Source organism: Chionomys nivalis, chromosome 2, assembly GCF_950005125.1.
Source record: "Chionomys nivalis chromosome 2, mChiNiv1.1, whole genome shotgun sequence".
NCBI classification, from domain to species: Eukaryota; Metazoa; Chordata; class Mammalia; order Rodentia; family Cricetidae; genus Chionomys; species Chionomys nivalis.
The window spans coordinates 72,497,521-72,511,205 of NC_080087.1; the positions used below are offsets into that span (position 1 = coordinate 72,497,521).

A 13,685-nucleotide genomic window follows, 5' to 3' on the forward strand; every position below is an offset into this window, starting at 1 on the left:
TTACCAAGTAGGGCGGGTTCTCAGAGGAGTCTGAGACGAGGGGCGGGGCTTGGAGAAGTGGCGGGACTTGCGGTGGGGGGGAAGGGCGGAGTCTCAGAGGAGTCCGTGGTGAGGGCGGCGCTAAGCGAAGAAAGGGCGAGGTCCCAGCTGTCTGAGATAAGGGGCGGTGTTGTCAAGTAGGGCGGGTTCTCAGAGGAGTCTGAGGCGAGGGGCGGGGCTTAGCAAGTAGGGCGGTTCTCAGCACGATCTGAGCTGGGGCGGGGCTTACAGAGAATGGGCGGGTTCTCAGCAGACTCTGAAGGGGCGGGACTTGCGAATAAGTGGGCGGATTCTCAGCGGTGAGGGCGGCAGTAAGCCGTGAACGGGGAGGGATCTCAGCAGTCTGCGAGGGGAGGGGCTTAGCCAGTAGGGCGGGTTCTCAGCGCAATCTGAGGTGAGGGCGGGCTTGGGGGAGAAGGGGCGGGTTCTCAGAGGAGTCAGAGATAAAGGGCGGGGCTAGTGGAGAAGGGCACCTTCTAAGGCCATTCTGCTACCGCAGGTGGCAAAAGGGGTGAGAGCTGGGACTTTCTGGGACTGAGTGCGTGATTCTGCAGAGGGGGAAGGCCCAGGGTTGCTGGGCGTGTCAGTTGGGGCGGCTCGTGCGTCAGCTCTTCAAAAAGCTTTCCGTACTGCCTAGATACCAGAAGCGTCCCTAGTTACCAGCAGCCACCAAGGCGTGAGCGCTAGTCCTTGACGTGTCTCCTTGATGTCTGTGTCCCCGTTAGCTCACCAAGCTCGATCCTTGATGTTAGTATTTGAGACTATGATTTTTTTGGGGGGGAGGGGGAAGGAAGAGATATGAACTGGCTATGTAGCCAAGGGTGACTTTGAACTACTTCTGTATCCAACTCCCAAATGTTGGGGTTAAAGGAGTGAGTCGCCACGACGCCGGGCTTGGAAGTTTGTTTTTTGCAAGCTAAGCTTTGCCACACAAGAACAGCCACCATTCTGCATCTGATCGCCTCCTCCTTCACACTCACGTTGACCACCTCTGTGACCAGCAAATCAGCATATGTTTCACCTGCAAAAAGGGAATGTCATTATTAGCGTTGGGAGTAGTGAACATGACATAGGAACTAGACAAGAGTCAAGCTTTTTCTGCCCTTTGCCAAAGGAGAAATTATCCCTGCCTTTGAAGAACCAAGAAATCAATACTTGTATTAAAAATTGAAACAAATAAAACGTCCACTTGGATGAAAAGAGAAAGAAACGCAATTCCCTGGCGTCGGAGCTTTTACTTCCCACGGATGAAGACAGACCTGACAAACGCTGGAGGAGGGGAAGCTGTAAAGAAATGGAAAGCAGCAAGGGTGTATCATGCTTTTCCTATTTTCTTCATATAACACACACATCAACGTCTTTGAAAACCTTTTCCACAAAAGATATCTGCTGTCTGTCATCAACTCTGTCAGCTGGAGGTCGAAGGCTTGGTCCCACAAAATTTTCCGCTATTTGTGATGGAAATCCCAAACTTTGGTGATTTTGCCTGTGTTTCTGTCTCTACAGGGTTTCCACGGCCCTCACTTCTTAAGTTCCATTAATTTGCTAGAGTGAGAGATACCAAGGAAATACAGGGTTTGTTGTTGTTGTTTATAGGACACTTTAAAGAACACATATGAACAGGTGGGGATAGTTAAGACGAAATCCAGAACTCTGAGAATGGGAGCTTCTAACCCCACAGAACTGAAGTGTGTCTCTCTCCCAGTATATGGCTGTCTTCTTGTTGGTCTTTCTGAAAGCCTTGAAGTGTTTCGTTTTGCTTTTTGGGGGTTGGGGGGGGGAGCTAGTGCTTCATTCGGCAGGCAGGATTGAGTAAATCATCTGCTACTGCTAACCCTTTATCCCCCTACCCCACGGAGCTGTGAGTCGCAGCGGATAGCGCTTATTTGGTTGCTCTGGCAACTAGCTACCTCCCTGTAGTCACGCAAAGACCATAACAGATCACTGGGTGGAGTGGCTCGTTCCTGTAATCTCAGCCCTTGAGGAGCTGAAGCAGGAGAATTGCCACAAATTCAAGGCCGGCTTTGTTTTCATGGCGAGTTCCAGGCCAGCCTAGGCTAGAAATGATGATTCTGTTTCAAAACAGTTTTAGCTTCCAGGAGCTGGAGATGCAGAAGTGAAGAAAAAAATTTCAGAACAAAGTTTTCAATCGTCTCATTTGCAGAAACTCATACGTGATTGAAAAGACCTTTTTCTAAATAACAAGATCATCTTTCCACTTCTTGAAATGAAAGAATAGATAGGTTGGTGATAGCAGGATAAATAATATATAATAGATATGTTATTTATATAATGTAATATACATGAATTAATACATGGGGAGAGAAATGATGGATGGATGGACGGACAGACAAAAGCCTCCTCATTGGTCTCACCATCTAGACATCTTCTGACTTTCTGCACTTTTTCAAGTTCCTAGACAGAGGACAGGATGGTCTAATCCTGCAGCTGAGGTGAGGCACGGACATATTGAGTTCCTTGGGTTTGTGTTTCTACAGTGGGGGAGGGGATGCCAGCTTTCAACCAGCACACTTAAACCGTGCTGTCGGGAAGGAAGCTAAATTGCACTGAATTCAATGTCTATTAAAGCTACAGAGGCAGCTCAGTGCTAAAGCACGATGGTGGTGAGGACATCGATTGGATCTAGGGAATAAAAATATTTTTTAAAAAATGGGATGGTGCTTACCTGCAAATCCAGCCTTGGCTACGTAGTGAGACCCTGTCTCAACAAAACAATGAATAGTGAAATTTATTATATTTATGCCCTGTAAAACTGTCCACAAGGAATCAGGAGATATCAGAAGATATTGACCTAATCAGGGGTAACGCTGGAAGAGATGAAAGGATTTTTAATAATCTTTGGTAAAAACACAAAGGTACTAAGAGATGTTTTACAGTACAACAGTGCCATCTGCTGGGAAGAGTGTTCAACTACACCTTGCTTGTTTTATTTTTTTGGTTTCGGTTTTGTTTTGTTTTTTTCAAGACAGGGTTTTACTGTACCTTTGGAGCCTGTCCTGGAACTCGCTCTGTAGACCAGGCTGGCCTCGAACTCAAAGAGACCCTGCCTCTGCCTCCCGAGTGCTAGGATAAAAGGCGTGCGCCACCACCGCCAGGCTGGTTTTGTTTTTTGAGACAGGTTTTCTCTGCGTAGCCCTGTCTCACTTGGGATTTTTATTCCCAGAAGTCTTCCTAAGAAGCTGGGTCCAATTCGCTGATGTTATGACTGACAGTGGCAGTTGGATGGTGGCAACGGTCCAGGCCCAACAACAGTTCTCAAGTGGGGCTGCAGTGAATTTTGCTGCACCGTGTAAGTATCTACTGTTAGAAGTCTAGCCTGGAGATAATACTGTGAATGCAGTCTCCGCCACCACTCCGCTGCCACAAAACAAACAAATAAAAAACATGGAATATGCTCGTCAGAAAATTTTAAAATCATCAGAAACCCAGAAGCAACCTGAATATCCAACAAAGAGAAACAGAGAAATAAACATCGTGGATTCTCGCGAGGTGGCCACACTAAGGTGACAGCATCAGCTGATGTGCCAACAGACAAAAATCTCTTTTAAAAAGAGAGTCATGAAGACACAAGTCGGGAAATATTGAAGAATGTGTTCCTTTGGTGAGGTTAAAAAAATTAGGCATGTCTTTTGGGTTGGTGGTACCGTGGCAAAGCAGCAAGGAAGAGTCTAAGAATGTGACAAAACCCCACATGCCAGCTGCTAAAGGCACCCAGGGGGCGCCGGCTAGGTTACACTGTTCTCCTGTCCCTCTTCTTGTTTTGTTGGTTTTTTATTTTTGAGTCAGGGTTTCTTTGTGTAACCCTAGCTGTCCTGGAACTCATTCTGTACGCCAGGCTAGCCTCAAACTCAGAGAATCCCCCTGCCTCAGTCTCCAGGGTGCTGGGATTAAAGGTGTGTGCCGCCACCACCCAGTGGATACATTGTATTTTAGTCAGACCCAAGCTAGAATCATCTGAACATCTTCACTGGGGGATAGCCTCCATCAGAGTGGTTGGTGGGAAAGTGTGTGTATGGGGCTGATGTGGGAGGGCTAGATCTAGGACAAGGGTGGGGCATCACTTGGAGGGTGCAGTGGTAGCTGTTTGTCCTTCACACTGCATGCCATCAAAGGCCCTCCACCCTGAGGGACACTGTTTTGTTACAAATCAGTGTGTCTTAGGATAGCATCTCTCTCATTAGAACATCAAGTTCTTTTCCAGAAGTCCCTGGAAGATTCCGGCAGCCAATACAGAGCACACAGGTCACTGTGAGCTGCACAGGAGGTTGGAAAATTTGAATCTATTATCTTCCGGTTTTCTTTCTTTCTTTTGGAACTAGCTCTGTAGACCAGGCTGGCCTCAAACTCATAGAGAACTGGCCTGCCTCTGCCTCCAAAGTGCTGGGATTATATGCCTGTGCCACCATGCCAGGCCTATTTGTCAGATTCTAAAGCAAGAAGCAGATGCTAACAATTGCTGGGTGTGACCGATGGGTAAGCAGCAAAAATCTCCCGTGACACGAGGCAAAGGACGACCCCAACAGTCCAGGATGAAGAAACTAAAACGCGCTGTCCCGAAGGGCGCACAGATCTGCCGGCACTGGAGTTACAGCAGCCGTGCACCGCCATGTTGGTACTGGGAACCAAGTGTGGGTCCTCTGCAAGAGCAGAAAATCGGAATCACTGAGCATTCTCTCCAGCTCCAAAGTAAAAATAACTCTTAAATATAAAGAAAAGCAACACAGTTTTAAATAGGTGTACTGGTTGAAGATTTTCTTCTGTTTAGACATATTATTCCTGTTTACTTAATTACAATTTTAAAATCTTTGTGTTAAATATAACTGCATTTTCCCTCAAGATCAAACTTCCCTCATGTAATACCTACCATTACTAATTTTGGTGGGATAGTTAAATTGTTCCATATACTGAAGTGTAACCAAGTTCCAAAAAAAAAAAAAAGACATGAATGAGATATCAATGATAGTTCTCACTAGAGATAAGAGTTAACTGGGCTGTGGTGGCGGCACACACCTTTAATCCCAGCACTTGGGAGGGAAGCAGGTGGATCTCTGAGTGCTAAAGGCCAGCCTGGTCTACAGAGTGACTTCCAGGACAGCCAGAACTACACAGAAACCCTGTCTCAAAAACAAAAACAAAAAACAAGCAAGCAAACAAAAAGAGTTAGCAAAATCCTTTCAGAGAAAAGTTGAATATATATGATAGTATAAAGAACCAACCTGTCTCCATCTTAGGCTTAAAAGCCATCTTAAAGTATGTGCAAACTAGGTTCATTCCTGCTTATGGTTAAACCTGTGTTTCTCAGGGATTGGGCTATGCCTCACCTCTAAGCTAATTCAAACAATTCTGAACCACCTGTTCCAGGAATGATGTGGGATGTCCTGTGTGTATGTATGTTGCTTTTAATGGTTAATGAATAAATCTGCTTTGGCCTATGGTGGGGCAGAATATTGCTAGGCTGGAAGTGATATAGAGTAGGCAGAGTCAAGGAGGCCACAGCCTCGTGGTAATACACCGATTCATAGAAATAGGTTAATTTAAGATGTAAGGGCGAGCTAGGAATATGCCTAAGCTATTGATCAAACAGTGTTGCAATTAAGGTAGGTCTGTGTGATTATTCGGATCAGGGCAGCCAGAACAAATGAGCAGTCTCTGTTTACACAGGAATAGCAATCATGTCTTTGTTTAAAGTGTTGTTTATTACCATCTTGCAAACCCATCTTTGTTTCAAAAGGTTTTATGACCACTTATGACTACCTTGTTTTGACTTGACTACCTGCTGTTATATCCACTTTGCAATCATGTCTTTGTTTCAAGGGGGACTAACTTTTTATGCTTATTTTCTTCTCCTTTAAGCCCCCCTCCATTTTACCCACAACATCCTGCACTGGGAAACCCCTACCCTTAAGCTCTAAAAGCCTTGTCTTTCTCACATCCAAAGCTGACTCTTGAACTGGGTCTTAGTGGGAGGTAGCCCATGTACCTGAATTTTAAAGAAGTCTGTTTTAATTAATTCAGCCATAATATTTGGGTTGGTGGTCTTTCTTCTCCCATCTTTGAGATTAACAAATATAACTGAACAATCTTGTTGAATGTTTTGTTTTAGTCAAGACTTGAGTAAGGTAAGGGTAGAGTAAGAACCTGGACCCTGGGAGCCCTAACTGTCTGTGCTCACCTTTCTCAATAAACCGATCAAAGAAATAATACTGCAGTACAGAGAAGGGGGATTTAGTAAATGTGGCCCATGATGGACAGTGGTGGCGCACGCCTTTAATCCAGCACTTGGGAGGCAGAGGCAGATGGATCTCTGTGAGTTCGAAGCCAGCCTGGTCTACAGAGCAAGTTCCAGGACAGGCTCCAAAGCTACAGAGAAACCCTGTCTCAAAAAACTAAAACCAAAAAATAAAAACATAAAAAAAAAATGGCCATGTTGGACAGTTGAACAAAGTAGTCCGGCGACATGCCACACCCCTTGTCCCTAATTCCATTGTCCGAGTCCTGACGAACACTTTAGGAGGAGTGCTAAGCAGACAAGCTCCTCGTCTGGCTGGTATTCCAGTTTCCTGGGTTCCATGATTTCAGTGGTCTGATAGCTGAAGAATGATTCCACTCTGTATAGATAGTAGTTCTCAATCCATAGGGCATGTCCTCTTCACGGGTTCAAGATCCCTTTGAAAGACCCCCGGTAGGGACCTTCCCTCAGGTGGAGACCCCGGACCCACAGACCAGGCCGAGACCACGAGTCGGATGCAAACTGCAAGAGGTTTATTAGGTAGACACAGGTACCTGCGGGCGGCAAAGTCTTTCGGAGGACTTGCGCGCCTGTAGACTGGGAGGAGGACTTTTTATAGGAAAGAGGGCAGCAAAAAGCAATTTACAGAAGCAGAAGCGTGGTTATCAGAATGAGGCGGGGGGGGGGGGCATGAATGGTTTTCCTCTCCCAGCATGGATGTCTGGCAGCAGACATCCTGCTCTTATCTTATAGGTATCCTACTTTGAAGTCATCCTGCTTTGTAGATGTCCTATCTTATAGATATCCTGTTTTCCTCTCATGAGAGCAGGCTAGCTGCTGATCCTGAGAATCTTTCAAGCAAACAGGACGTTCTCCCGGGGAGCCTGCTAGCTGCGGGTTCTGAGGAGGGGGTCTGTAGGGTCTTTCATTCCCCCCTTTTCTTTTATCACAGAGTTAAATCTTTTACTCTAAGCAGTTAGGGAACCTCGGTTTCTTGTTGTTGTACCATATGATACTGATGGGTCAGCACTAGGGCCTGAATAACTGACAGCCTGTCTTTCATAAACTGGACCAAGCGGTTTAAGATGCAGGGCCCAAACAGGAGTATCAGAAGGAGGATAATCAATCAAGGGACCCATCAGAGGAGACAATAGAGTCGTAAACCAGGGAGACTTATCAAACCACCCTTCGAACCATCCCTGTTGTGATTCGAGCAGCTTTTGTGTCTGTCTTTACCTCTCTCTAAGCTTTGTCATAGTGTGGTTCGCATAGAAACAACATTCCTCTTTGAGTGCTGCGCATAACCCTCCCTCTTGTAAAAACAACATGTCTAGCCCTCTCCTGTTTTGTAGGGCTACCTCTGAGAGGGGGGTTAATGACTCTTCAAGTGCGCTAACCGATTCTTCCAGCGCCTTGATATCAGTATGCATGGCTGCCTGAAGTTGTCTAAATTGGCTGGTCTCCATAATCTAAGACTAAGGGGTTGCATCTACCTCCTGGGGTGGCGTCCTGGACATTGGTAGCGGTAGCGATATCATAGCAAGGGCCACAAGCTTTTCCCCCGCAAGTCCAGGGTCCCCTTCCCGAGTACCCAGGCGTGGTTCCTCGTCTGAGCGTGATTAGATCCCAGATGGAGGAGGGTTTCCAGTAAGCCTCCCCCGTCGTTTCACAACCCCATTGGGCACAGTAACCGTCCCCCGGCCCTCCATGTCCCTTTTGTGTGTTTTGTCCTGGACAAACATAGAAGTCTTTGTTCCTGGTCCCATGTCGTCCCCCTCCACCCCCCGGGTGATGGCAGTCATATCCCGGGAATGTCGCCATCCCCAGTCTTAGTAGGGCCCATATAATGATCCAAGGGCCCCACGGGTAAGCCTTATCTTTAAGGGGTTTTGAGTGCGTTGGGCTCTCCATGCTGGGGTTGCGGCGGGCTCCATTTTGTCAGCTGTATGGGCGGCCTTAACGTGTGAGGCGTGGATCCAGGCTGTGATGCCGTCAACCTTTAGTGCCATTGGGGGTCAGAAGGACAGTGTAAGGGCCTTTCCACCGAGGTTCCAAGTTTTAGGTCTGGTGTCTGCGGACACAAACAGTATCTCCTATCTGGAAGGGATGCGGTTCCACCGGCTGGTTCAGTTGGTCTCAGTAAGCAGCGGCGAGTGGCCTCCAAACCTCTCTCTGCACAATCTGTAGACACCTGTAAATGAGCCTCCAGAGAAGGACTGTTAGCAAAATCGGCAATGTTTGAATTAAAGAAATTTATAAATGGGGAGGAGCCCCATATAGGATTTCAAAAGGAGTCAGTCCATGAGGCCCCAGGGTGTTGTGGGCCCTGTACAGGGCCAGTGGTAAGAGGAGCACCCAGTCTCTAGTGCCAGTTGCAAGCGTTAATTTGGATAAGGTCTCCTTAATTGTTCTATTCATGCATTCTACCTGTCCTGAACTTTGGGGTCTATACGCACAATGTAATTTCCATTCGACCCCTAGGAGTTTGGCCACCTACTGACTTACCTGGGAGACGAAGGCGGGCCCATTATCGGTGCCAAGACTTGAGGCATTCCGTACCTGGGAAATATTTCTTCCAAGAGCTTTTTGGTCACCACCTTTGAGGTTTCGTTTTTGGTGGGAAAGGCTTCTACCCATCCTGAAAAAGTGTCTATGAACACCAGGAGGTATCTGTACCCCTAGAGACCTGGCTTAACCTCTGTAAAGTCGATCTCCCAATGTACTCCGGGACAATGTCTCCGTGCCCGAACTCCTGGACCAAGCTTGGTTCTGCCTGCATTTACCTGAGCGCAGGCTTGGCATTCATCAGTCACTTTTTGCAGGGCTCCGTCCCTGTTCAGGAGGTATTGGCCTGACTCCTGTCTGTCCAACAAGGTTTTCATCTTCTTTGGCCCCAAATGAGTCAATTTATGCAAGTAGTCTATTATTTTATAAGTATGTTTTGTTGGCATACCAATCTTTTCCTTGAAAACCCAATGTTGCTTTTCGGGGTCATATGTGGCCCCCATTTTCTTTAGGAGATCAATGTCCTCTTTACTATAGGGTAGCGAACTGGAGGCTTGGGCCTCTTCCGGGTTCGTCAAGGGGAGAGCTTGGGAGGTCTTGGTTGATTTTATAGCAATCTCTCAAGCAGCGTTATCTGCCAGCCTATTTCCCTTTTCCTCAGGGCTATGGCCTTTTTGATGCCCAGGGCAGTGCATAATACTTAATTTTGGGGGCAAAAATAAGGCTTTCAGGAGTGCCAGTATCTCAAGTTTGTTTTTAATTTCCTTTCCTTCTGAGGTCAGCAGCCCTCGTCTTCAATAAATTTCCCCATGTATGTGAGCCGTGGCGAATGCATATCGGCTATCCGTATAAACATTCAGTCTCTTACCTTCTGCCATCCGGAGTGCCTAGGTCAGAGCGATGAGTTCAGCCCTCTGGGCGGAGGTGCCTGCTGGTAAGGCTTCTGCCCAAACTACCTCAGTCTCTGTTGTCATTGCTGCCCCCGCCTTTCGTTTCCCATTTGCCAGGAAACTGCTGCCATCCGTATACCAAGTATAGTCAGCATCTCGGAGGGGTTGATTCGTCAGGTCCGGTCTGGTCCCGTGTGTTTCTGCGAGGATCTGGAGGCAGTCGTGGTGTTCCGGGTCCTCAGGCAGGGGGAGCAAGGTCGCGGGATTAAGAGCGACCACAGGTCCGAATTGCACCCGGTCCGCATTCAGGAGCAGGGCTTGGTAGTAAGTCATGCTGGCATTGGAGAGCCAGCGGTCTGGAGGCTGCTTGACCAAGGCTTCCACCGCATGGGGTGCCAGGATAGTCAGTGGCTGGCCCAGGGTTAGTTTACCCGCGTCTTTAGTGAGGACTGCAATAGCTGCTACCATTCGCAGACAGGGCGGCCACCCTGAAGAAACTGGGTTGAGTTTCTTTGAGAGATAAGCTACAGGACGCCTCCAAGGGCCCAGTTTTTGAGTTAGGACCCCTTTGACGTAACCCTGTCTCTCATCCACGAACAAGTCAAAGGGTTTGGTGATGTCAGGGAGGCCTAAAGCAGGGGAGGCTGGTAAGGCTTTCTTAATGTTTTTGAAAGCCCTCTGCTGTTCCTCTCCCCAATCAAACATTGTCCCTTGTTTAGTTAGAGGATACAAGGGTGCAGCCATCTCGGCAAACCCTGGGATCCAGAGGCGGCAGAATCCCGCTGTTCCCAGAAACTCTCGCAGCTGGCGGGGGTTCCGGGGGGCAGGGATGTTAGTGATAGTCTGTTTGCGCACCTCGGTCAGCCATCTCTGTCCATCTTTTAATTGATAACCTAGGTAAATGACTTGCTTCTGGCACATCTGAGCCTTCCTGGCTGATACCCGATATCCTAATTGTCCCAATGTCTGTAGGAGGGACTTTGTGCCCTCCTGACATTCTTTCTCTGAAGCGGCGCCAGAAGGAGGTCATCAACGTATTGGAGCAATGTCAGGGTGGGGTACTGGACCCGAAAGTCGCCAGGTCCCGGTGCAGAGCCTCATCAAAGAGGGTCGGGCTGTTCTTGAATCCCTGGGGGAGCCTAGTCCAGGTCAATTGACCCGAAAGACCAAGATCTGGGTCCTTCCATTCAAAGGCAAAAAGGGGCTGGCTCTCCGGATGCAGCCGCAAGCAGAAGAAGGCATCCTTTAAGTCTAATATGGTATACCAAACGTGGGATGGTGGCAGAGTGCTCAATAAGTTATAGGGGTTGGGGACCATGGGGTGCATGTCCTTCACCCTTTTGTTGACCTCCCTCAAATCCTGCACTGGCCGGTAGTCCCCAGTCCCTGGTTTCTTTACTGGTAAAAGGGGGGGTATTCCATGGTGACCGGCAGGGGATGAGAATGCCCTGGTCCAAGAGCCTCTTTTTTTGCAATAAGCACATTGGTCCCTGTCCATTTTGGCCCCCTTCCTTTCTCCCAGCCTACCTCCCTCTCTTTCTTGTCCTTGAACTACAGTGGCCAGCAGCCTGCTTAATTCTTTATTCTGTTTCATGTCTCTTTCCTCATTTATTGGTTGCTCCTCTGAATATACTTGTAAATTCTCCTTTCCTTCTCTCTTTCTTTGCCTCTTCAGCAGATCCTGTATTGTATACCCCTGCAGACCTTCCAGCCTCTGTAATTTACTTCTGATATCCGGACTGGACTGCCAAATAAAGGATATTGAAACACTAATGGCCTGCCCCGGTTCCCCGGGTCATAGGGAGTATACATTCTGTATGCTTCCTTAAACCTCTCTAAAAAGGCAGAGGGAGTTTTCTCATTCCCTTGTATCACTTGCTTTACCTGAGCCACATTAGTGGGGCGGCATGCTGTCCCTCGGAGACCCGCTATAAGCAGCTGGCGATAGAGGCGTAGGTGTCCCTTACCTGCAGCTGTGGTGAAGTCCCAATCAGGTCGCGTCAGAGGGAAGGCCTCGTCAATTTCGTTAGGCAAAAGGGTTGGGTGACCGTTGTCGCCTGGAACGTTTCTCCGAGCCTCCAAAAAGACTCTTTGCTCTTCCTCTGAGGTCAGCAGGGCTTGCAAGAGTTGCTGGCAATCATCCCAGGTGGGCTGGTGGGTGACTAAAATAGACTCGATTAGATTAGTCAGCGCCACTGGGTTTTTGGAAAAGGAAGGGTTATGCTGTTTCCAGTTATAGAGATCAGAAGCTGAGAATGGCCAGTACTGTTGCTGCCCATTCGGACCCTCTCGGAGGGGAAGGGCGTGGGAGGTGGAATCAGGCGGCGGCTCGCGTCTGTCCCTCTGTTGGCCAGCCATAGGTGAGAGGGCCGGGGATTCTTGTGGGGGCCCCTTGGCCATCGCCACTTCAGGTCCCTCTGGGCTATCTGATCCTGCATATGGAGGAGGCTCAACATTTTACAGGGTGTGTCAAACTTTTCCAACTTCTATAAGCAGTTACAAATATCATCAGGTCAATTCCAGTAAGAGTACAATGACAGACATTGTTGTTACTAAATACCATCAGTTCCAGTCTCTGAGAAACAGTTAAAACCCCAATTTTCCCCCCTTCTTAAGTGAAGAGGGGTTGTTAACGATTGTCCCATGGTACCAGATTTAGACTCGAGCACAAACAGATATACAAAAACAAAGAACATATTTAAACACAAAAATCCAACAATCAGACACAAACAATATGGACGCTCAGCACGGCTTTGGCGCAAAACCGAAAGCAAAACTTCAGACGGAGACTGTGAAAAATCAGGCTCCGGCCACCTTTGGAATGTGGCCCGTCAGATGAGCACCGAAAAGGCTCCAGATTCAGACCCAAGTCAGCAAAGCAAGACTTTGGGATACAGATTGAGCTCCGGAAAAAGCTGCCACCTAATTCAGGGCTCCAGACACCCTTGGAACGTCTTCCAGGGCTGCGGGGTGGAAGTCCGAGCTCGTCAGCTCCTTCCTGGGCCCGCCAGATACAGAGCACCCAGATCTGAGTGTACAGAGTTAACAAAGCACAGAAACGACGCAGACACAGACTAACAAATCGGTGCTGGCCAGCTTACCTCCCGATGGTGGGTCGGTGGTCCCTGGGTGGGGGCCTTCAATTCCCGGCCAACGCACCAAATGAAAGACCCCCGGTAGGGACCTTCCCTCAGGTGGAGACCCCGGACCCACAGACCAGGCCGAGACCACGAGTCGGATGCAAACTGCAAGAGGTTTATTAGGTAGACACAGGTACCTGCGGGCGGCAAAGTCTTTCGGAGGACTTGCGCGCCTGTAGACTGGGAGGAGGACTTTTTATAGGAAAGAGGGCAGCAAAAAGCAATTTACAGAAGCAGAAGCGTGGTTATCAGAATGAGGCGGGGGGGGGGGGGGGCATGAATGGTTTTCCTCTCCCAGCATGGATGTCTGGCAGCAGACATCCTGCTCTTATCTTATAGGTATCCTACTTTGAAGTCATCCTGCTTTGTAGATGTCCTATCTTATAGATATCCTGTTTTCCTCTCACGAGAGCAGGCTAGCTGCTGATCCTGAGAATCTTTCAAGCAAACAGGACGTTCTCCCGGGGAGCCTGCTAGCTGCGGGTTCTGAGGAGGGGGTCTGTAGGGTCTTTCACCTTCACAGGGTTCACCTAAGACCACTGGAAAACACTGATATTTACATTACCATTCTTAACAGTAGCAAAATTACAGTTAGGAAGTAGCAACAGAGTAAGTTTAAGGTTAGGGTCACCACAACATGAGGTGGTCACAGCATTAGGAAGGCTGAGAATTGCTGCTGTAGAACATTCTTGTTCGACTGCCCAGGCTTATCTCCAAATCCTTGTTTGTTCGTTCGTTCGTTTGTTTGTTTGTTTGTTTGTTTGAGTCTCTCTACGTAGTTCTCTGTTCTGGAACTCACTATGTGGTCTCAAACTCCCAGACATCTGCCAGCTCTTGCTTCCTAAATGCGGGCTGGGATTA

General features: G+C 48.2%; 1 protein-coding gene across 1 annotated transcript; it reads right to left on the minus strand.

The window, feature by feature from the left end:
- Window positions 1-11,322: 11,322 nt before the first annotated feature.
- LOC130869586 (uncharacterized) lies at window positions 11,323-13,600 on the minus strand. Its single transcript, XM_057761873.1, has one exon. The coding sequence runs from the start codon at window positions 12,082-12,084 to the stop codon at window positions 11,356-11,358; it is 729 nt and encodes a 242-aa protein (XP_057617856.1). The 5' UTR covers window positions 12,085-13,600; the 3' UTR covers window positions 11,323-11,355.
- Window positions 13,601-13,685: the final 85 nt, after the last annotated feature.